This window comes from Petaurus breviceps, unplaced genomic scaffold (assembly GCF_028583685.1).
Source record: "Petaurus breviceps papuanus isolate PSGF00001 unplaced genomic scaffold, PetGlider_PUasm1.0 90740, whole genome shotgun sequence".
Classification (NCBI taxonomy): Eukaryota; Metazoa; Chordata; class Mammalia; order Diprotodontia; family Petauridae; genus Petaurus; species Petaurus breviceps.
Window position 1 is genome coordinate 6,947,222 of NW_027187330.1, and position 25,725 is coordinate 6,972,946.

Here is a 25,725-nt window from a genome sequence, read left to right on the forward strand (position 1 = left end):
CAAGTTTACTTGCTGTTCCCTGAACAACACTCTATTTGCCACCTCTGTGCATTGTTACAGGCTGTTGCTGTGCCTGGAATGCCCTCCCTCCTCATCTCTGCCAATCAGAATACTTAGCTTCCTAATCAGATCACACTTCTATAACTTAAAAGGACCTCAGAGGTCACAGAGTGCAACTTTCTTGTTTTACAGATGAGAAAACTGATGCCTAAAAAACATAAGTGCCTTGTCCAAGATCTCACAGGGAGTATCAGGAATGGGACTTGAATCCTTGTTCTTTGACCAAAGTCAAGAGCCAACGTCCTTTTCATTGTGGGTGTGCTACTATATTCAGTTTATGTGTCACCTCCCACAGGAAGCCTTCCCTGATCCATTTATTTGTTAGTTCTCTCTCTGTCTCTGTGAGTCTCTCTCTGTCTCTCTCTTTCTGTCTCTGTCTGTCTGTCTCTCTCTGTCTCCCTCTCTCTCATTATCTGTTTTGATAGAACAATGACTTATGCATTGTTGCTTAGTTATTTTTCAGTAATATCTGACTCTTCATGACCCCTTTTGGGGGGGGGGTTGCCTTAGCAAAGCTATTGGAGGGATTTGCCATTTCCTTCCCCAGCTCATTTTACAGATGAGGAAACTGAAGCAAACAGGGTTAAGTGACTTGTCCAGGGTCACACACCTAGTAAGTGTCTGAGACTGGATTCAAACTCATGAAGGTAAGTCTTTCTGATTCCAAGCTCAGTTCTCCATCCACTGCACCACCAAACTGCCCTTGTCTAGAACATAATTGGCACTTAATACAGTTGGTTGACTGGTTCTTGACAATCTCCATTGGATAGGAACTTGCTGCCCCATTTCATTTTTGTATAAATCTAATTGTTAGGCAACATGTCTCATGGCAAAAAAATAATTAGTCTTTTATATAGTGACTGAGACCTACTGAAAACTCAAATTTACAATAGCCTAATAAGTGTTTCTTGTTAACTTATTTGGGGTAGGGAGAGCTGTTAGGGTAAGTCACAAATAGATGCCCAAACATTTTTTTTTAATTGTGCTTATTGCCTATAAAAGCAACTCACTGAATAGATAGATTCAGAGGAAACGAAGGAAAAGCAGGCTTCGGCTATAAAGCTAACATAAGAAAAGAGATTTTAAAAAGCATTTTGAAAAGTTATAAAGCTAGGATATGATAAGGGACTATAGCAGTAACCAAGGGGAATAACATACTCATTAGACATGAGCATGTGATGATGACAACTTGTCTGATGTAACATTGAAATATGTGGGAGTCAAGCATGTTCATGGTTACTCTAGCTCTGTATTTATAATCTTACCCTTAAAATGGAGAAATACAGTAGGACAAGTAAAACATCCTGGAAATGATGGTTCTTTGGAAAATGAAGCATCATTAAATTATGATTCTAAAGTTGAATTAACAATGGCATTGCACTTTTTAAAGTAACCCACACAGAGAGCAAAATTTTCTTTCTCTACCAAGGCATCACTAACTTGGAATTTGTGATCATTTGAGAGTTTGAATTAAGTAAGAAGTGATATTTTTCTTTTACGGAAATTATGAACAAATGGAGTTTTGCTAAAAAAAAAGTAACAATATTCTAAATGGAATATTTAAAAGAACACACTATCTTCAAGAATTGTAGAAGCATCTACTCTCAAGACTTGCTTTCACTCCATACAAGTGGAATGGCCTCAGAAAATCCAGCTGTCTAAGCCTCCTTTTCCTCATCTGTAACTATAAGTTACAGAGAAGTTTCTAGTATGAAGCAATAGGGAGATTTTCCATTCCAGGAGTCCCCTCACCATTAGCATCAAATTAAAATAGAAATAGTGGCCATTTAATCTGTGGGCTACATATTGACTTAGAAACCACATATTAACATGACCTCTGTTCTACTGTATTGGGTATGGGGGACAGCTAGGTGGCACAGTAGAATCTATTGCTTCTTAGGCAGGTATTTCAATATGGAATTACACGTCAGCCCCATCTTTGAATTAAAGAAGAGACCCTGCTACAAAAATCACTGCCATCTTAGGCCTAGTCACCATAAGCATTCGAGATGGCAAACTGCATTCCTGAATAAATGTTTCATAACTCAAACTTTCCACTAATTTAGATTGCTCATCAACCTCATATTATCCCAATCAGAAAACTTTGATTGTCTTCCATTTGATGTGCAGACATGAAATGGATGACTCTCCAAGAGGATGAGTTCCCTATCACTACAAGTGTTCCAGTGCAATCCAAATGTCCACTTATCAGGCACATACATTATGTTCCAGAGATAACTCAATGTTAGCCAAGGGTTAGGAAGATCTCCAAGACTGTTACTACACATATCTACCACCCATAATATGCCAAGGAAATGCCAATCAAAACCACAGCAAGAGCCTTTCTGACTGGAAGCTCATACTCTAAGCTAATAGAACTGTTTATACTCATTCCCATGTTCCTGTCATGCTTCCAAATAAGTACACCTTCTTTCTAAGGCACAGTAGATAGAATATCAGACATGGAGTCAGGAAGACTCTTCTCCCTGACTTCAAACCTGGCCTTAGACACTTACTAACTGTGGGACCTCAATCAAATCACTTAACATTCTTTGCCTTAGTTTCCTCACCTGTGAAATGAACTGGAAAAAGAAATGGCAAACACTCCAGTATCTTTGCCAAAAAATTCCCAAATAGGGTCAGGAAGAGTTGGACAAGACCAAACAACAACAACAAAACCTATACTGATTCTAGGTTCACAGAGTAAATATGGAGGTCCAGTGGTACAAGTATTTTAGGTAGCATGAAGCAATGGAAGGAAAGCTGGATTTGGAGTTAGAGGGCCTGTGTTCAGATCCTATCTCTCCTACTTACTACCTATGTAGCCATTAGCAAAACACTTAATCTCTCTAGGCCCCAATTTCCATATTTATAGAAATAACAGGAAGAAGGTAATTTCACTTCAGTGGTTTTTAAGGTCCTTTCTAGTATTATATTTATGATCATAAGAAGAAACAATTGTAAAAGGAGCATTTTGAAGAATTCTGAAAAATGCCTCCTAAAAGTAATTAAGATATCTCAGCTCCTGCTACTTGACAAAGATGCCTATACCATAATACTATTCCCTCACCTTTGTTCCTTTTCACCTGTTTCCTTATCTAGAAAGGAAAATGACTTGGAATCTGTATTTGAAGCAGAAATTTTAATATCAAACTTTTCACCAGTGATATCTTACAATTTTTTTGCAGTTCTCTGAATATGTTGGGGGGAAGGACGTTACACATCTTAAAGTAGGTCCACATATTTCTGATATGTCATGTATGAAGGAGAGTCATAAAGGGTCAGAATGGGGTCTCCAACACTGGAATAGCTGCAGGGTAAAGCCTTGGAAGGAGTATATTATCTGGAATTTATATAGTCCTTTTTTAAAGACATAAGCATGACATAGTAGATAGAACAGTCTAGGAGTCAGGAAAACCAGACTTTAGTTCCTACCTCGGAAAAATGATGATGATAATGACAATGATGATGATGATAAACCATTTGCATAGTTCTTTAAGGTTTGTAAAATGCTTTACATATATTATCTCATTGGTTTTACATGTTAGATATGTGGCTATGGACAGTCCCTTAAACTCTTAGTGCCTGTGGCACTGAGACAATGAGCTACAGAAAGATGCCAATCCACAATGTTAGGAATTTCCACACTAAAAGTTCCCTACTCTGATGAAATCAGAGTCTTAGATTTGACATTTAAATATTTGCAAAGCACTTCACATACATTACCTCATTTGAGCCTCACAGTAACCTGAGGGGAAGAAAAATTATTCTTGCCCATAGAGAATTTAAAAATGAGAACCACTCACTGTGCAAAACTATATGGAAAATTCATTTAGGGGTTCAAGTTCCAAAGAAAACATTCAATAACATTTGGATTCTATTATTAAGTAGGAAAACCACTAATGAAATGAATCAAAACTTTAAAACTGCATTGTTATTTTGAATTTTAGTAACAAAAATATTTTATCCAAATAGTGTTTATGAACTCTGGAAATTATTTCTTTTTATACTTGCATTGAATTACATGCAGAATTATATTAAAACTAACAGTATGTTTTAATACCTACATCCCAAGATTATTTCTAAATTGTACTTGATTTTTATTACAACATTGGCATATTTTTTATCAGTCTCATTTATTGTTTTAGGATACTTTAATGACATTCTCTCAGAATAAGATAAAAGCAAAAGTAATAACAGCATATGGGAAGCCTCATGCAGCATTTGTGGTATACAAAAGAGAATAAAAACATAAAAGAGGCATTTAAATCACCTTCAGCAGATCCAGTTTCAAATGTAGTTCTCCTTGAGTCGAAGAGCACAGGGCTCCAATGATTATGCTCATATATTCTTCAGTGTTAATGGTGGAGAGCTGCTCCAAGATATTTAAAGAATCACTGCGATAGCATTCATCATCCAAAAAAATCTTGATAAAAGGAACCATACCATGATCTTTCAGGACAACTGTGGATCACAAGGAGAGTTTGGAAAGTGATTGAAAGATAATGATGCAAAGAAAATAGTGCAACTCTATCTTATAACACAATCCTCAAAGTATACTTCTCCCTTGCTAGACTACTTTGGTTTTTTCCTTGTGGTGATATGTTTATTTAAAAAAAAACATTATATAAATTAAATAGTAGGAAATTAAAAAATTTAAAAAGATAAGCACAACAATATATTTACTTTCCTGATTGATTTTTGTTTGTTTTGTTTAAGGAAAGCTATCTGCCAATTAAGTCTCACTCTGATGCCTCATTATGGCATGGAAAGGACCCTGTGTTACTAGAATATAATCTCTAGGAGATCTCACCAGCCTAGAAAGGCTTAGAAGATGAGCCCAGTCATAAACTGTAAGTCTTTTTTACTGAAAACTAGCCTCATCAAGTTCAGAGAGGCACATTACCAGGTGAACTGCAAGGTAATGGATTTGTTTGACTATGGTAACTCTCTAAGAGCGTCTGTGGTCTATGTCAGTAGAGGGCACACCCACACCAATGAAATCACAGATATTTAAAATACTGGCATTAAAATACCATAAATATAACCTTTGTAGTTTATATCCCCATGCACTATATTAATTTTATGAAATGTTCAGAATATTAACTTTTATTTCATTCCTATTGATACCTCCAACTTCATTTCAAAAAGATATGAAACTAAATTTTGGAGCATTTTCCTCTGCAGGACATCATAGAAAGATATAAGAGAAATCCAGAAGTTGGTGATACATTTTCCTTTTCAATAGGAGTCTCACAAACTACTCAAAGACTTAATTCTTTGACTTTGAGTAGGTCTTTTCTGAACACCTTAAAATATCTGAAACTGTATTGATGGGTTATTTTTTTCCTTTCATTAAATTAGCTATTTACCTCCAGAGAAAGAACTGATGAAGTCTGAATACAGATTGAAGCACACTATTTTTCACTTTATTTGTGTGTGTTTCTTTATTATCTGCATTTTCTTTCACAACATGACTAAAATGGAAATATGTTTTGTATAATTACACATGTATAACCTATATCAAATTGCTTGCCATCTCAGTATAGGAGAGAGGAGGGAAAGAGAGAAGATGAAACTAATTTTTTTTAATGTTAAAAATTCATTTTACATGTCATTGGAAAAAAATAAAATATTTTTTAAAGTTTTATTAAAGCTTCATTTCCTTACTTCCATAGTCACTTTACATCCCTCCCTCCACCTGATAAAAGATGCCTCTTGTAGCAAAGAAGAGTAATTAAGGGAAAGCAACTCATTTACTGCATCTGAGAAAATAGGAAATATTTCACACTTTAGTTTCTCCCTCCCCAGCTCTTTGCCAAGAGGTAAGAAGTGTGTTTCCTCACCTGTCCTTCAGGATCCAGCTTAGTCTTTCATGTTTCTTTACAGCAGATAATATTTGAGCTTCTCAGAACAACGAAGCAAAATATATCCTATGATTTATGTGATACCACATGTATTCATAGACTCATGGGAGATTAAAGCTAGAAGGGGAGTTACCAATATTGATAGCACTATCCCAATCTAATAATTTATAGATTAAAATGAACACTCCATAGGCCCTAAGAAAATTATTCAACACTGAAAGGACAACTAATGATATATGTATGCGTTATTTTCATTATGAGCTGTTAGCACATCAAAATAGTATTGAGTCAGGCAAAAATGCCAAACTCTGCTTATGTTTTGTGGTTGTTGTTTCAGTCATATCTGATGCTTTCATGACCCCATTTGGGATTTTCTTGGCAAAGATACTAGAGTGGTTTGCCATATGCTTCTCCAGCCCATTTGACAGATGAGGAAACTAAGGCAAACAGGGTTAAGGGACTTGCTCAGGGTTACACAGCTAGTAAATGTTGGAGGCAAGATTTGAACTCAGAAAGATAGTCTTCTTGATTCCTAGCCTAGTGCTCTATCCAATGTTCCCCCTAGCTTCCCATTCCTATGTGTACCCTCTTGTTATTAAGGCTAAAAGAATTAACATTATTAAGACCATTAAAAATTAAATCAGGAACCATTGGAGTGAAAATAGATTGTCAACAAATCCACTAACTTGCTGATATTTCATAAATATCTGATAGCTACTGGATGTTAGCTGTGGCATCTTCATCAATTGCCACTCAAATAGAAAACAGATAAATAGAGAGATAGATATATAAAGATAGATGTGAATTCATTCAGATAGACCTAGCTCCAGGTTCTAAGAGGAATTATGAAACATTTCCATTGTGAATTCCCCTTACCCGTATTCCGAACAGAGCCCTGCAGCAGCGCAGCGACAATTTTCAGCATCACACAGGCCAGGTCTCTGTCCATATCCTCAAAATTGGATGACCCCCTGTTTCCTGCCATATAAAAATGAAATAAGGATTGTTTCACATCACTATTATTTGAGACCTGTTACTTTAAAGGGTAAGAGAAGAATGAACTTGTGATTCTTCTGCTCTTTGTGAAGCATCAAAATTATCTGGTCCAAAGTTATTACCAGATACATCACAGGAAAAGAGATTACAGACATCCCAGGCATATTTATTTCTTAGAGTTTACTGTATGAGAATTTGATATGTACTGAATGTCAAGCTCAGAACGCCATGTCTTTTCTTCCTCAAGGTGTGTAGATTTAACTTTTTGCTCTAATTTTGTATTTTTATACTACTAATTTGGTAGTATTTTGTCTAATTGCTTTTCCCTTGCTGATTAATTAAGAATATTAGATGACACAGTGGCAACATTAGTGAGGAAGCATTCAAATGAGAAGTAAGGAATAGTAGATAAAGGGTTAGTCTTAGCGACAGGAAAAACCTAGGTTCTAATCCTGCTTCTAAAACACAGGAGCTGTGTAACCATGGGTCATTAGTAGCATCCCTGTGCCCAGGCAAATCTCTAAAGTTATGCTACAGATGAGTTGATGAACTTCATCAATGGAATAGAGTTTTGATGCTGAGAGTTCCTGAAACAGACAACAGCACAAATCTGGACTTTTTTTTTTTTAATAAAGAAAACACATGAGAGTGACTGTAAGCTGACTCATTTTATGCTTTGAACAATATATTAAGTTCAAGTTAACAAAGTTCACGTAGGGTGAACCATGAGAGGGTCAACTGACCTGGACTCTCCTCTTTTACCCTCCCCTTGATTCTGGATCAATGTGTCTTTTGAGCTCAGCCTCCAAAAGCCGAGAATCATGAAACAATTCAATTCCATAAATATTTATTAAATGTCTGCTTTGTTCCAGGCACTATACTAAGCACTGGGGATACAAAAAGAGGCAAAAAGAAAACTGCCCCTGCCTTAAAGGGCTTAACAATCTAATGGGAGAGACAGCATGCAAACAAATATACACAAAGCAAGCTATTTACAGGATGAATAGGAAATAATTAAAAGAGGGAAAAGAAGTAGAATTAAGAGAGGTTAAGGAAGACTTCCTGTGGAAGGTGGGATGTTAGTTGGGAGTAAAAGGAAGCCAACAAGGTCAGCAAACAGAGTATTCTTGTACTGTGACCTCGAAACTATACCTCTCTTCCTCATGATCTTTGCTTGTTTCCGTAGCTGAGCCAGCAAGAGACCCAAAAGTCCTGAGTCCCTGAATATGTCAGTAAAGAGCAAATCATGTGCGATGATTCTGTGGAGGCTCCGTAAGGCCACTAAGGTACAGGATGGTGCTTGGTTCTCCTTGATCAAATTCTGCACTTTCTTGAGAATTTCATGCGGGATAAAAGACAGGTCAAAGACCACCGACTCCAGCAGCTGGAAGAATTGCATCTGAGCGAGGGAGGGCTTCAGATGAATGATCTCCACAAACTGGGAGATGGGCTGCAGAGTCCACTCCAATAGGAAGAAATTCCTTCCATTCCAGGTCCATATTGTTTTGATGCTGGATAATATTTTTCGGCACAGAAGGGGATCGCTGGTTTTCTGGAAAGCATTTTGCAACACTTGGAAGGCCTGGAGGTTTTTCACAGTCATCCCTGTAGGAGAAAATAAAAGTACTAAAGGCTTAAATATTTCTTGAAATATTTGCTGCACTAACTATAATGTTAATATCTCAGTTAAAATGGTATTCCTTAGGGAAATAGCTGGGGGTGGGGGGAGGGAGAAAACTCAGTCTTTGGCTTATTAGAGAGTCTGGTGTGAATTAGGTGGAATAAACTAATAATAACACTAATGTTTACATAGTGCTTACTCTGTGGCCAGGAACTGTGCTAAGATTTTGAGATTGTTCAATCATTTTCCATTAGTGTCCAATTCTTCATGACTCCATTTGGGTTTTTTTCTTGGAAAGGAATGGTTTGCATTTGCTTCTCCAGCTCATTTTACAGATGAGGAAACTGAGGCAAACAGAGTTAAGTGACTTACCTGGGGTCACACAGCTAGTAAATGTCTGAAGTCAGATTTCAAGAAGATGTCTTCCTGACTGAGTCTGGCACTGTATTCATTCTGTCACTTACAACTATCATCTCATTTGATAACTTTAATAGATGCTAACTTACTATATTTCCCCCCACCTTTTCTTTTGGTGTAGACTAGATGTGGGGAGCCTGCGGCCTCTAGGCCACATATGACCTTCTAGGTCCTTGGGTGCCACCTTTTGACTGAATCCAAATTTTACAGAACAAATCCTTTTATTAAGGAAATTTGTTCTGAGAAGTTTGGATTAAGTCAAAGAGCCATACCTGAGAACCCAGAGGGCCACATGTTGCCTCAGGATCGAAGGTTCCCCATGCCTGGTCTAGACCTTTGATTTCACTGGAATAGGGAACACTCAGTAAGGAAATTCCCTCTACCAAAATGAATCAAAAGCAACTTATAGCCTACAAATTCTGCAATTTAAAGTTAAGAAATGTCCTGGGTTAGTAAAAAGTTAAGTGACTTGCCTTGGTCCCCAGACTGTGTCATAGATAGGATTTAAAGTCAACTATTCCTGATGACTAATGAAGTGAAAACCTTTCAAGGAAGTCTTTGGACCTCTTATCCATAGTCCCTCAGGAAACTTTGGAGAGATAAATTATCCTTAGTGAACAGAGCAACTCTCCCCTAAGGGCCCCTGGGTTCACAGTTAGACTAATCCATACATTTAAGAAGACATTTATAGTAAATGTTCTCTTCTGATCTCCTTTTTATGGAGTAGGGGGAGTAGGCTTTAAACATTTAATAGATATTTTCTGGGATGAGTGGGGAGTGCTTTTGTAGTGGGAAAGGCTGTCTTTGACCATGCCAACCTTGACTTCATACATCTAGGTATAGATGAGTTCTGAATAAGACAAACCTAGATTGGTCACTATAAATTTATTAATTAGTTAACTAAAATGAAGTCTATAGGGTAGATGTAATTTATGTAACAAATAACTTCCATTAACTAAGTAACAAAGCCAAATCGAATGAGCCAGTTAAGAACAAAAATACTGTTTCCTGTATGTTAGATTATATGAAGTAAGGGCCATTTTCCAGGTCTATCAGAGCACAGAAAATTGCAATATCTTAAGGACCTCTAATTTCACCAGCATAGATATCCCCTAGTCACATCAGCATCAGGGCCCCTCTATGACTTAACAGTGTCTGTGGCAGCAAAACAATCATTTCCCAGTGACTAGCCTGGTAATGAGCCTCCCTAGTTGGAACCGGGCTGGCCCCAGGATAATAGACCAGGTCATTACTACGACTCTCCTCAAAGCCTCTCAGCCTGGCAGAGGCAGTCAGAGCCTGGGCTCTACTGCTGGGGCCTTTGGGAACCTGGGATCATGTCTACCCCACAATGAGCCATCCAAAGAAACCTTCAATGAAAGACAACGAATCCCAAGAATAACAGACTGGATTGTGAAAATGAATATTGAAAACTAAAAATTGATTGATTGATTGATTGATTAAAAAAATAACAGACTGGAGAAGAGGATGAAAAAATATACTCTACCAGAGGGCTCATGCTGGAACTTAAAGCCATCTAGTTGAGGGTATGTGACACTGTCAAACACCTTCAGTTCTGTCTTCCCACAGATTGTGAACCACACCAGCAGCTCCAAAAGTTCCTCCAGATAGGGTTCTGCTTCATCATCAGGAACCTCCCCATACCTAGGGAAAAGGGTCGCACTGTTATTGGGTAAATGTTCCAAAGCCACCAGCTTGCCCCAAACAACTCTCCGGGGCCATAGGTGTGCCTAGAGGGTCAGTGGGTATGCTGGCAACCTGAACATAGCACCTGTGCCCCTACATGTGCTAGGGCGGGGGGAGAACCAGAGAAAGCACCCAGCTATATAGGATTAAGAGGAGAAGCATCAAAAGGGCACCTTCTCCCAGAAAGAATCAGGAGAACCTACAAGCCAGAGGGACCAAAGAGAATTCCCTCACATCCTTGCAGTAAGGAGAACTGGTTTAGAGCAAATACGATTCAGACAGAGATCATCAGAATTCTCTGCCTCAGTCTAGCTCAACTGAATCATTAATTTTCCGTATGAATATTAAAAAAAATTGACAGTATCGGGGCGGCTAGGTGGCACAGTGAATAGAGCACTGGCCCTGGAGTCAGGAGGACCTGAGTTCAAATTTGGCCTCAGACACTTAACACTTACTAGCCATGTGACCTTGGGCAAGTCACTTAACCCCAATTGCCCTGCCCTCCCCCACTCCAAAAAGAAATATTGACAGTATGCAGTGTTTCCTCTATGTAAATACAGGAGCTTCCAGTTAGGAAAGTGTTGTTGAGTCATTTCATGTCTGATTCTACGTGACTCCATTTGGGGTCTTCTTGGCAAAGATACTGGAATGATTTGCCATTTCCTTCTCCAACTCATTTTACAGATGAGGAAACTGAGATAAACAGGATTCTCCTGGGTCAAATAGCTAGTAATTATCTGAGGCTAGATTTGAACTGGGGAAGATGAGTCTTTCTGATTCTAGGTACTACACTCTATCCACTGTAGAAATACCCTCTACCAATTAGATCAGCAACTGTTTCATAAATTAGCCTTGGAGAGTTGTCCCAGGGTCCAGAGAAGTCCAGTGACCTGCCCAAAATCATGTATACAGCATGCATCACAAATAAGACTAGAACCCAGGACTCCTGACACCAAGGGTATCTACTTGCCATACTGTCTCTCATTAAAACAGTATATAAATGTCAACTATCATTTTCCTTCTATGTCTTCACTGTGTGATGCTATAAGTTACATATAATAACTAAATAATATCCTCATTTTTACAGATGAGGAAACTAATAGAGAAATTAAGTGATTTTCCAATTGTCACATAGCTAATAAATGTCAGAGGCAGAATTAGAACCCAGGGATTCCAAGTCCCATAGTACATACACTGTGCCATATTGTTGTAGAGTGCTTCCTTTTACAGTGGGAAAAGGCATGCCATATGTTTTGTGTAATCTTTTTCTGCAGGACTGATTCTGGTTTTCAAATCCGGTATAATTTAAGCGTGATTTTAGTTAAAGAAGAGAAAATATCAGACAAGGAGGTTTATAATCCCTGAAGCTGGAGATGTACTTTTTAACTCCTCTCTACACATTTCAGTCTCCTATTAATTCAAGAAAAAAATCTGAAATCCAGAAATCAACAAGTATCTACTGAAAGGAGACATAGAAAAGAGAGGAAAGAGATACGTATATGTATATATGTATAAATAGGTATAGGTATATATGAACATGTACATAAGTATACACATATTTTTGTGAATCTATGAGTGTGGATAGAGATGTATGTACACATAAAAACACATATTTGTATGTATGTATGTATAGATAGGAATACATACATGAGTGAGAATGCATGTATGGAGATAGATTAGAGATAGAGAGAGATAGACAGAGAGAGAAACAGAGAGAAGAGAGAGAGAAATGATAGATAGATAGATAGATAGATAGATAGATAGATAGATAGATAGATAGATAGATAGATAGATAGATCTCCTGTACCACATTCTGGTTCTCTTGAGCTTGCTAAAATGGGGGGGAAAAGTCCTCTAGGCCCATAAAAATACAATAATAATTATACATACATATAATAAAGTACATACATATATATACATATATATTATGAGTGAATCTTTGATGCAAGAATCTTAGAGTATATTCATTTGGCAAGTATTTACTGAATGCCTCCTGGAGTCCCAGGATATCACGACGATTGATTGCTAAACAGTAGCACTAATCTGAATCTACAGCTAGAGGAAAGGTTAGTGTATGAAGATGACAGGCCCTTTCATTCCTGTCTCCTCTAAGAGCTGAATACCCATTTTCTTTTAATGGATTTGACAGGTTCACTGTCCTCTGTATTTTTAGTGAAGCAAACAATTTCCTAGATTTCTGAAGCCAAGTCCAGGATCAACACACTAGACAGACCCATGAGAAACTTGACCCAGGGGACACACAGAATGGCAGAATTTGAATTCTGGTTAAATTTGCCTAACTTCCTACAAAATGCCATTTCACTGTGAGCTCTCTGAGAACAGGCACTTAATAAATGCTCATACACTGATTGATTAACCTTTGTTCTGACCAGTTCCCACCATTATGAATAGCAGGGAATAACTTGAAAGGCAGAGAGCTAAGGATATAATGACCATCTTATGCAACATGGTCAGAAATGACTCAATTAGTCAGTAAGTCAAAAAACATTAAGCACCTGCTACATACCAGTCCCAGTGCTAAACTTGAGGATAAAAAGAAGACAAAAGACAGTCTCTACCCTCAAGAAGCTCACAATCCATTTAAAGGGACAGAGTAGTAAAGAAAGCCTTGATTTTAGAGTTATGGAACCTGATGTTAGGCCTCCCTTCTATCATTTAATTCCTGAGTGACCTCTGGGTTTCTATTTCCTCATCCATGAAATAGAGGGGTAAGACTGGATGACCCCTGAGGTTCTTTCCAACTCTAAGTCTATGGTCCTATGAAAAGATTTCCAAAAACCCTTAGTTTTTACAATACTTACCCAGTTTTGTGAGTTGGTGATTCTTTTATTTTCTGACCCCTCCCCCCATCTCAACCATCCCCCACCACAAGGGCTGCCATCTAACAATGGTACACTTACCGAAGTAAAATTTTGAGCAGCATAGGGTAGCCGTCACTGTTCTCAAACTCAAGAAGCAAAATGGACGATATGAAATACGAATCCTTCACAAAATATAAGATGAGGCTTGCCACCTCACTCACTTCCTGGGGATGCAAGGTGTCCACCAGCCTGGAGAGATTCTGGACGGCAATTTTCACGGAGTTTGAAGCTGTCAGAGGGAATATTATGTTTGCTTAACTAGCTCAAAAGAACCAACTCCCACTGATGCCGGTCACAGGCCAACTGGACTAAAACTCTTGTAAATTACATCTCAAAAAAATCAATGTCAACCAAAAAGAGGGATTTCAACTTGGATTTTTGTTCAGAGGAAGCAAGAGGGCTGCCTTTAGAGGAAAGCAGAGATCATTTTAATGGTGAGACATTCACCTATCCCAGATAGACATTCATCTATCTAAGAACAGATATAAAATCATCACTTTCAAACTCCTAAGTCAATCCTTGTACATAAAAGAGTATATACACACATATACATATACATATGTATATATGCATACATGTGTCTGTATAGGTATGTGTCCATGTATGTACACATATATGTATATATGCTCTGTGTATACACAATATATGTATACCTATATGTGTGTGTGCATGTATATAAACACATCAACAACAGAAGCTAGTTATCTGTTTCTCCATATGTGTCTATTTATCTACAAAGATACACACCTAAGTATACATGTATTTATGCATGTATGAATTTATGCATGTAGGTGTGTATTATGCATGTGTGTATGCATGCATATGTGTATGTGCGTATGCATGCATGTATGTGTGTATGTATGCATGCACACAGTATTATCAGCCCAGGCCTCTAATTGCATTGGTATAGCAAAACTCCTGATGAAGAAATTGGCACCTGGTATGCACCTTTTTGTGTTGATGAATTGGAGAACCACTTGGGGCACTCAGAGGTTAAAGGACTTAATCAGAGTCACAATAGCTGGTATATGCCAGAGACAGACCTTGACCCCAAGTTGCCCTCAGCCAGTTTTCCATCTCCTATGCCATGCTGCCTCTCCTACTATGGTTGGCTTAAATTTGCCAAGGCATGCCAGTACACAATGCATGGGCAAGGTATTCTGAAGTGTAAGTTGACAACACTGATCTATTTTAGCCTTCCTAGACTGAATTTGCACTAATCCACTGAAAATCTCTCACCCAGTTTTCCTAGCTCTACTGTCTCAGATTTGTTAGTCTACTTCACTAGTGACCAATAGCACATGTCTGTAGGAAGAAAGCAGGAGTGCAATATTTGACCCTAGAACAAAGCAATGCTAATCAGCTTTATAGAAGCATTGAGCCTCCCCTTTCCCTTCCTGATTCTCTATGCTGGGGGAGCCTCCCCCATCTTTGGTATTCAGAGCCCATGGAAAAGGTAGGTGCTGGGTCCAGGGGCTCCCTGCACTTTCTCTCAGTACTTCCCCTTAGAAATGTGCATAGGGACCTACCTAGTCTTACTCACAGAAAAGTCACTGCCATGAATGCTCTGCTCTGGTTGGCAGTGGCTCCAGGGATGGTCTTACAGGGGCCAGTCCCTTTCCCAATCCCATCCAAATATAGCTGACAAGAACTGGGAGAACTAAGGAGTCATCCAAGCACATTTTAATCACTTTTAACCAAATCAGTCTCAAGTCTCTCCTTCATATCTACAAGTTGAAGGGAGGGAGAGAGAGGAAGGAATATAAGAGGGAGGAAGAAAAGGAGGAAAGGGAAATAGTGGCAGCAACAGCAACTGGGTGCCATAGCATACGAACTGGAGTCTGGAAGTTCTGAGTTTGAATGCTGACTCAAAATCTGACAAGCTGTATTACCCTAGGCAAGTCACTTAACCTCTGTCAGTTTAGTTCTCTTCATCTGTAAAACTGGAATAGTAATAGTATCTGCCTTACAGGATTATTTGATTATCAAATGAGATAAAATTATAAAGTTTTTTGCAAATCTTAAAATGTTATATAAATGTTAGCTGCTGTTGTTGATACTACTACTACTATTGCTACTACTGCTACTACTCTTATCAGCACTTCATTACTACTAGTACAAGTGCTACTACTACTACTACTACTAATGCTGCTGCTGCTACCGCCACCGCAACTGCTGCTGCTGCTGCTGCTGCTACTAGGCTTGAGTAACCAGTTCTATGGGTATGTTTCTACTCCCAGTTCATCCTTTCCTTACGTCTATGACATAAACCAATAGCTGAAGGTTTCTAGATGGTCACCAGGAAAATAACCTGGTTATTTTAAACATCCTCTGGCTATCAGAAAGATGGCACTATGCCAGGACAGGATTGAGGCCACATGTGGTGAATGGCTCCCCTTTGATGTGGTCTAGCTGCAGCTCATTTAGTGGTTTCCAGGTTGTTCTTATTCTAGGGGTCCTCCTCACAGCCTGCCCCTCCCTGGTTTTCCATTCTACACTTCATGAACTCTATGCCACTCTAGGCACTCTGTGATTCAGCCATCTTGGTCTACTAGTCCTTCCTCACACACAATACTCCATTTCCCAACTCCATGCCTTTGCCCTGGCTCTGTCCTTTGGCTGGAATAATGCTCTCCCTCCTCACCTCAGCCTCTTAGAATCTCTCGAATCCTTCATGATTCAGCTCACACACCACCTTCTGCAGGAGGTCTTTCTCTGTCCCCAGCATGTAGCACAATACTTGGCATAAAGTAATCTTAATTGTTGGAATAATTTGAAAGACACCAACCCAAAACAGATCAGAAGACACTCCCTCACCTATCTGCTCAGAGACCCATAGCCTGCCTGCCTTTTATGACAAACTGTAACAGGACCATGGGTTACAAAGTCAAGACAACTGGTCTTGTCTTTCTAAGATATAAATCCAATTACTTTTCTGCGGTCAGGACTTGGGCATGTTTTCTATTCCTATCAGTCTTTTTTCTTAGACATTCATAACTCTCCTGTGAATCACTTTTCTAATCAGGTACAGGAAACTATAGACACTTTGCTTTAGTTTAAAAAAAAGTATAAAGATAAATGAAGCTTAATTTGTCAGTTCTTCCACAAGAATGTGTTATATTACTTCAAAGCAATAATAACTTCATTATTATGAGATCACTGTAAAATTGAATATATGATTAATGGTCATTGATACAGACCCTTGGGGAAAATAGCCTAAAATTGAATTAATTTTAAAGCCTCAACTCTTAGACACAATTGATTTGCAATAAAGACTTGTTCTGAGGAATTCAAAGAAAGCTTTTTTTTCTTTCTCAGCCAAAATCTATTGGACCTACTTTGCAGGTAGCTGATGGTACTTGGGCTCTGGACCTTTGAGATGGCCCTAAGCACACAGAAGGTGGGTTCTTTCCAGGAAGGGCTGCTCTGCTCCCAAAGAGAGGATGTTGCCATCAGAAGAGACTGGAGTTCGTTGCCTAGGAGAAGCTCTTCCACTCCCTGTGGGTCATTGTAGATGTTAAGCATCATCTGAAAAGACAAATCCAGTTGTCCTCTGATTAGAGAAAGTGCATCCTACAAAAATCACAGGACCTATCTGACCAGATAAAATACAGCACAGAGCTATGCATATATTTGGTACCGAGCTTTGATTCCATCTCTTTATAGAGCTCCTAGTATGGAAATCTCTCCCAGATCTCCTGAAGCAAGTCCATGGGGAGAGGGAGTAGCAGACCAGTCCAAGTCTTCCTAATTCCAAATCCATCGTGTAGCTGCTTCCAACAAAGCAAATTTGTTGTTATTTGGTCATTTTCAGCCTTGCCCAACTCTTCATGACCCCTTTTGGAGTTTTCTTGGTGAAGACACTGGAGTAGTTTACCATTTCCTTCTCCAGCTCATCTATAGATGAGGAAACTGTGGCAAGGAAGGTTAAGTGACTTGCCCAAAGTCACACAGCTATTAAGTATCTGAGGCCAGATTTGAACTCAGGAAGATGAGTTTTCCTGACTCCAGGCCCAGCACTGGGCCACCTAGCTGCCCCACAGTGCATATAGAAAATATTTGTTGAATTAAATTAGCAAGAGGAACTGGTGTAATTTACAAACACTTAGAAGTAGAGATTATGCCTGTTTAACTCCTGACTCAGAAACAGAAGAGCTTTGGTCCAACATCTTGCCTTGAACATGTACTAGCCGTGGGAACTTGAGCCACTTTGTCTCTCTTGTCTACTATAACTCACCTGCACAAACATTTTCTGAACTTGAGAGTCCCCCTCAAACAGCTCATCTTTATCCGATGGAAAAGCAAAAAAGATATAAAGACATTGCAGTAGCAGGCCTGGAAGACCAGATTCTATGACCTTGCTGAGTGTCTCCTGAAAGGAAAAAACAAAAATCAGATACTTTGTGACATTCTTCCACCAGGGCTTTTTTCTCTGTTGTTTCACTCAATGAATCCTTTATCCCCACTGTCCTATCAGTAGTCAGAAGCAGCAGCAGCAAAGACCTTGTTCTCATTCCCACTTTGATCAGGTAAGAAATTCACATTTCTGCTTCAGAGATCTAGAGATGATGATGGGGGTGAAATAAGGCAAAACTTTGTTCTAGTAACATTCCAAGATCCAAAGTCATCCATTGCTTCACTGTTCCTTCAACAAGTCCCAGTTTCTCTCCCTCTTCTACTTTCTTTTTCTCCTTCTACCCTTTTCCTTCTTGTTCCTTGAGTGTTGTTCAATCAAAAATTATATAGCTCCAAACTATTCTTCTATTTATATTTCCCAGGAGAATATTATTGGTGTTCTTATTCCCCATTAATTTCTACTCCTCCCCCCCAAAAAAACTTTTATTAAGCTGAGTCTCTTACTCCAAGCATCCTTATTGCTGTTATTACTGGAGGAAGTATAGATAGAAGGTTAACTGGGTGTCAGAAAGACCTGTATTCAAATCATGACTCAGATACTCACTAGCTTTTTTACTCTAGGTAAGCTTAGTTTCTCTCAGCTTCAGTTTATTCACCTATAAAATGGGGATAGCACTATCTACAGAGTGTACCTCACAAGGTTGTTGTCAATATCAAATTAAATCATTTACATAAAGTACTTTGGGAACCTTAAAGTGTTATATAAATATTTCTTGTTGGGTGGTATCTCTCTGTAAATCATAATCTTAGAAAATTGCCTACAGTGCTGAAAAGTTAAATGACTTATCCAGGATGCCATAGAACATGTTATTAGAAGTAGAATTTGAATCCAAATCTCTCTAATTCTTTGGAAGCTCTGTGTTAACTTCATATAGTGTTTTGCTAAAATTTATTATTATTATTATTATTATTATTATTACCAAGAGTTGGGAGCAAGATTTGCTAGGTTCTGTCTTCTCCCTTAGGCCCACAACATCCCTTTATTTTCAGAATTAGACTCTGTTGCTCTATGCATGGATATTCCTCTCATTACATAAATAAAAAGTTAACTGATAATAAATAACTGAAGGAAACCAGATGCTCGAACTTATAAATGTATCACCATTTCAGACCAAAGTGATGATGACGATGACGACGATGATGATGATGATGACCATGGCATTAACAAAAGCTGAAGTTTATATAATGGAAGGATGTAGCAGCAAGTATACTGGTATACCCAGGAGGGCTGCTAGTACAGGTTCTTAAATCTGCTTTGCTAGGAAAGATAGCTGTTCAAGGGGTCAACAGTCTTTTTAATTACTTTCATCAGTTCAGGGGAAAAGTCTTTCCCTGAACTTCAGGGAAAATCCAAACAAAGAAAATAGAGAAAATACAAGCAGAGAAATAAAGACCAACACACAGGGCTTCTAACCGTTTGAAAAATTAGCACAGATCAACAGACAGATTCAACTATCTGACCAAGGCAATACATACATAGTTACCAGAGAGAGAAGCAACAACAACTGGGTTTTTCAAAGCTAGGGGGCTCCTTAACAGCTACCCAGAGTCTTTTCTGGTCAAATCACAATAGCATTTTTCCAGTGAGGAAGACCCAAAGCAAAATGCTAACTTCAGAGTATATATACCTTTTGTAGAGCCAGAGGGCATCACAACCCTCAGTGACCCACTGCCCAATTAAAAATTAACAAAAGGTGTGAAAGCCTTCCTACAAGCAAGCTTCCCCTAAGTAGGCTTCCCTGAATAGGCTCCACCTAAGGCCTATTAATGTGTAGGGGAAGATCTTATATTCCATTAACATTATAAAGGACTAGCCATCGAGGGCCCAGTCCTTAAAAACATGCTTGAATTCATCCTTCAGGGTGATATATAGAGAGTACACAAATATTCCCCATTGGTTCCAAGCTAATACAAAGAATTTTGGAAGCCTGTTTCCAGATATGAGGGACTAAGGAGCTGGCACTCTATGATTATAAATCTTTTGATTTGTTTTGGAACCAGAAGAACCAATGACTACAGAGGTACTGAGCCAGAACTGAATGTATACATAAAGAGATGACCCACCAATCTCTCCTTTTTTTCTTTCCTGACAGAGACTGATGCAAGAACTCCTGTGAGATCCCAGGTTGGGGGAGAGCAACTACCCTATCTCAACCTACCACTATGTGTGTGAGCACCTGGTACCTTACCTTTATATATATATATTTATTTATAAATACATTTTTATATATTCTATATTATTTATATATATTTATAAATACATTTTATATATTCTATATTATTTATATGTTTATTTTATATATTTTTATTTTATTATATATTTACAATAAATTATTATACATTTGTATATATGTCATTATATATTTATGTATAATATATTTTATATTTATTATATATTATATTTACATATAAATATATATTTATACTTTATACTTTTTGCTCCATATATAGTGCCTTTATCCTTTTTTATTTTGATCTTTTCCTTATATTAGGCAAATGAATATTCTGAGTCTGATGTGTCCAGGTGAATTGTGTGCCTCATTTTTTCTCATGTGTGAAATGAAGGGGTTGGACTCAATAACTTCTAAGGTTCCTTCTGGTCCATGATCCTTAGACCTGTTGAGATCTGGAAATCCTAAGTTGCATTGGGAGCAGAGTTCCCCATCAATGGCCACAGTAGTCTGGAGACAATTAAGCAGCAATTCTGCTTCTCATTCTTGAATCAGTGCTCTTTCCACAACATCACTTCATCATCATCACTGTCCTATCTGATCCTGAAGTTGTCCCAGAGATGCGTTTTCAATGAATTTACAAAAGATAAGTTTCCGTGCCAATAACTTAATTCAATTACAAAAAGCAGCTATTTTATCAGAAAGAAAAATTTTCTGTAGGACATTAAACATAAAAAAATGAATAGTAGCATAGTGACTTGTCCCAGGACCATTTCTATGTGAATTCCATTTAACAGCATAAGAATTACAAGATAAAATGACAACTGCCCCCATCCAAATAAAATTTAAAAAAAAAAAACTAATGAATTGTATTAGTTGAAGGGGAGGAAAACAAGTGGGAATTGGCCAACTGAATAGGGGAAGAATGAAATAATCAGATTAAATCAGAAAAGAAATAAAACACTAATGAGCAAAACTCCAAGAGGAAAGTGGTAACAAATGCAAGAGAGGGATTAGGACTGAGGCAAAGATAGCCTGTGGGAAGAGGGGCATTTTATAAAAGTTTAAGCTAAAGGAACTGAAAAGAAACAGTACTGAGTTTCCAGCGGACAGAAAAAGTGACAACTTGAAAGAAACAATATCAGAGAAAATAGAGGAAAATATAAATATAACTGACAATGTTAAATATGAATGGATTAAACAATCCAATAAAATGAAAAAAGGTGACAAATTAGGTAAGAAAAAAAAAATCCTACGATAACAATTGACCATCATATAGGACTTTGGAGTTTGCAAAGTATTATATTATCTAATTCAACCCTCACCTTATGAAGTACATGCTACAGGCATTAGAATCCCCATTTTACATGTGAAGAAACTGAAACTGAGAGGAAATAAGTGAATTGTCTATGGCTGTACAACAATTGAGGAAAGGGAAGGGGTATGAAAGAGGGCTATTTAGCATAAGACAGAGATTTATTTCCCTTTAAAAGGCAAATTTCATCTTCTGATTATTTTTTTTGCAGGCTAGGGCTGCTCCAGAAAATTTTGTTAAAGAATTCAGTAATGAAATCTAAATCATAAAGGCAAGTCTATCTTTAAACTTATTACATAGGACCTTTGTGCCAATGATTCCACTATTGGTGTTATCAAAACAAAAGTAAAAAAGTGGTGAGAGAGAGGTTCTGTCTGCTCAAAGATTTGCATTATATGTTGTATACAACATATGTGTGTGAATATACAAACATAGATAATCTATATTATATAGATATATACACATATATACATATATGAATGTATGTTTATATGTATTATGTATATATTACAGGTAACTAAAAAACTAAAACAATAAGGGAATGGTCAAATAAATAATGTAAATTAATAGAATTAAATACTATAATGCAATTAAGATGGGCATGTAAGGAAAATACAAATAAAACTGGAAAGACCATTATGAAATAATTCAAAACTGTAAAATGTAAGAATAATGCATAACTATTATGAACATATCAAACCGATTGTTTCACATAAGAGGAAAAGTGAGTTAAAATAGTAAAAGAGACCATTAAGAATCTGGATGGACATGTAGAGAAAGCACCTGAATAATTGTTGTGATACTTCATTAATTTAGTTAATTTACAGGTAAATGTCTACTAAGGAACTTTACTTAGGTATATTAATGTTCATTGATAAGTATTTTAACAAAGCATTTCATTTTTGAAGAAGAAAATAAAACTTACTGAGTCAACCTGGGTAAGTAAATACCCTGATTTTAACAAGAGGTAGCCATCATTTTCTTCTTCCCCTTTCCACTGGAGCAGCTTTCCAGTTGCCAACCGAGCCTCCTCTATCATCACAGCATTGTCATAGAGAAAGAACATCACAGTTAAAAACCTGCTATCTCTAAAAACCAAAGAAAGTATTTCCACACATGTTCCTAATATTTCTGCTCCATCACACACACTCTTATTTACCTGAGACAAATTAGAGGCTGCTGAAAGTCTAAACCAGCTTAAGCATTTTTCAGGGAGAAAGACTATATAGACCCTGACTTGAGAGATAGGAATCTTATAGTACAATCCTACAAAGGTCTAGCACTAGCTAGAAGAGGGGTCAGTATCCCTGTTAAAGAGATGGGCACAAGAAAGTAAATGACAGCATTTTATAGTTTACCCCATAAATCTTTTATTTATTTTCTTTTTTATACAACAAAACTATTGTTCATTCTGTCTTGGCATCTTAAAAGAATTAATTTCTCAATGACACTTGATAAATTTTATCTCCTTACATGTGCTTCCTTATACCTTATATCATTTTGAAAAATAGATATGTTATTTTCTCCCCACTTAATCACAGGAAGTCAAATGTCAGCAACAGTCATGTGCAAACTCTGAAGCCTGGGCAAGACTGCTTGAAGGAAGTGGGCATTCTCTTTGCCAAAACTGAATATGATATTTAATTCTATACACACTTCTTCAGCAACTCTTACCAAACCTTCAGAAAAATGACTGATGGTGATGAGTTAGTGGCCTCATAAGCAAATCCTGCTCATTACATATAATCTCACCCCATGATTTTTCCACTCTCTACAGCCAATCTACCTCTTTTTTCCCTCTCTGAAAAACATTTGCCTATAGAACTTAGACCTTCCCAGTCATCAGTGCACTCAGTAGAGTTTAGCAAACTAGACATTATGGGATTTAGTGAAAATCCATAGCCTGTTTCTGCAAGGCACTGAGGGAGGGAGGATGAATCAAATCTAGAGAAAACAGATAACAGGGGAGATCTAAGAGTTGGGCTAGTTTGTGCCAGGATAGGCAAGTGTGGGTTCCAGATGATTCAGAGTAACAGAGAATTTTAGATCTGTAAGGACCTTATAGGTCATACAGCTTATTTTACATATGTGGAACTGAAACCCAGAGAGTTTGTTAAAAGACTCGACCAAGTCACACAGATAGTCAGTGACATCAGGAAGAGTCAAATCCAGGGCTGATGACTCTGGGTTCAGAATTCTTTTCATCATACCTCTTGTGACTGACAATGAGGAAAATCATCATTTCATTTGTCTTCATTCAACAAGCACTTGATCCAAGAAGTTGGTGGAAAAAAGGCTGAGCCTAAAGTCAGGAAGATCTGAGTTCAAATTCTGCCTCAGTCACTTACTGGCTGTGAAACACCTGTCTAGTCACTTGGTCTCTATCTGTTTATTCATATGTAAAATGGGGATAATAATAGCATCTACCTCACAGGGTGACTGTGAGAATGAATTGAGATAACATACTTAAAATGCTTTGTATATCATAAAGCAGTATATGAATGCTAGCTATTATTAATTTCAAGGTACTGTGTTAAACCCTGGGAATACAAAAGACCCAGAAAGAACAGAGCTTGCTCTGTCTCTCAAGGATTAGACTAATAATAACAGATGGCATTTATAGAGCTTATTAAGGTTTGCTAAGTAACAACCCGCTGACAAACGGCTGCAAAGTTTGTTATTCCCATTTTATAGATGACAAACCTGGAGATAAGATAAGTTAGATGAGTTGCTTAGGGTTATGCACATTGTAATATCAGAGGCAGAATTTCAGTCTGGGATCTTCTTGACTTTAAGCGCAGTACTCTAAGCATTATGTCATCCTGCCTCTCAACAAGAGACAAGAAAGACATACATACAAGGAACTAAGATAAAAGAAAGAATGTGATAAATATTATATAAAGGTCCAGGAAAAATACCCTGAGAAATCAAAGGAAGAGATTATTTTTGACTTGGAGTGTCAGGAAAGGAAGAGATTTTATGAGCCAGAGCATGAAGACTGTTGAATTCATGGGCTTTCTCACCTGCCGGCTTGCCTCCAAGAGCCTTCTGTATTTCTTGGGCAAGATGCTTTGAAACCTCTTCTGCAAATTCTAGAACGCTGGGAAAGCAAATAATACCAGCAGACTTTTCCCAGGCCTGAAACACAACAAACAGGGAAAGGTTTCAGTGGAATTTGATTTAAGAATTTAAATGTGTTAAAACCATCCATGATTGACTTTTAGCGGAGGAACTAAGACAGTGGAATAGAGAATGCAGTCAGCTGAACTCTCCCGACATTCCCCTCCAAATGCCTGAAATTGAATTCTGAAAAATGCTATCCACCTCCACAGAGAAAACTGATGAACTCTAAATGTAGATTGAAACATTATCTTTTTACTCCTTATTATTATTGGTTTGTTTTGTTTGTGTTTTCTTTTGTAGTATGGTCAATATGGAAATGTTTTGCATGACTTCATTTGTATAATTGAAATCAAATTGCTTACCTTCTCAAAGAACAGGAAGGTGTGGAAGAGAGGGAGAGAATCTGGAACTCAATTTTTTTAATATTATTAAAAATTGAAAAGTAATTGGGAAATATTTAATGAAATAATTTTCAAAAACACTTTAAAAATAGGAAGAAACTGACACTTCCTTCGATAGAAAATTCATTATTCAGGCCATTCTTCCCACACTCATCAAAAGTCATATTTTTAGAATTAGAAGGGGCCTCAGAAGTCATCCATCCCAACCCCCTCTTTTTTTTTTAAAGCAATTGGGGTTAAGTAACTTGTTCAAGGTTACACGGCCAGGTGTTTTTGGGTGGGTGCTAAGTGTCTGAGCCCGGATTTGATCCCAGGCCATCCCGACTCTGGGGCTGGTACTCTTACTCACTGTGCTACCTGGCTGCCCCAACCCCCTCCTTTTATAGATAAGGAAATGCAAGCAGAGAGAAGTCAAATGATTTGCCTAAGATCACACAAATGGCAAGCAGCAGGGCAGGTATTTGAACTGAGATCCTCTGATTCCAAATCCAGTATCTAGTCTACTCACCACTGCTGCCTCAGATCTGCAAAGAGCCTGGACAACTTCTTTCTAATACCCTTGCATCAGTGACTTTAGCTCTGAGTCTTTTGTATCTTTTTGTATCTTCAGCATGGTGCCTGATTATTAATATAATACTCAATAAATATTTGTTGACTGACTGATTAATGGAAAAGTACAATATATTTCCTACACACCATACTTCCTATATGCTTCCTTTCAAAATTGAAATTATTTGTAATTATGCCTT

At 37.7% G+C, this 25,725-nt stretch overlaps 1 protein-coding gene across 1 annotated transcript in view; it reads right to left on the reverse strand.

Annotated features, from left to right (window-relative positions):
• Positions 1–4,324: 4,324 nt before the first annotated feature.
• LOC138145580 (WD repeat- and FYVE domain-containing protein 4-like) overlaps positions 4,325–25,725 on the reverse strand; it is a 64,015-nt gene continuing 42,614 nt past the window's right edge. The window contains exons 3-11 of the mRNA XM_069067250.1: positions 24,476–24,590; positions 22,378–22,484; positions 17,788–17,922; positions 16,889–17,078; positions 13,590–13,779; positions 10,469–10,626; positions 8,076–8,528; positions 6,804–6,905; positions 4,325–4,524 (exon numbers count right to left, since the gene is read on the reverse strand). Of these exons, the coding sequence (XP_068923351.1) occupies positions 4,325–4,524; positions 6,804–6,905; positions 8,076–8,528; positions 10,469–10,626; positions 13,590–13,779; positions 16,889–17,078; positions 17,788–17,922; positions 22,378–22,484; positions 24,476–24,590 (1,650 nt within the window). The remainder of the gene's footprint in view (positions 4,525–6,803; positions 6,906–8,075; positions 8,529–10,468; positions 10,627–13,589; positions 13,780–16,888; positions 17,079–17,787; positions 17,923–22,377; positions 22,485–24,475; positions 24,591–25,725) is intronic.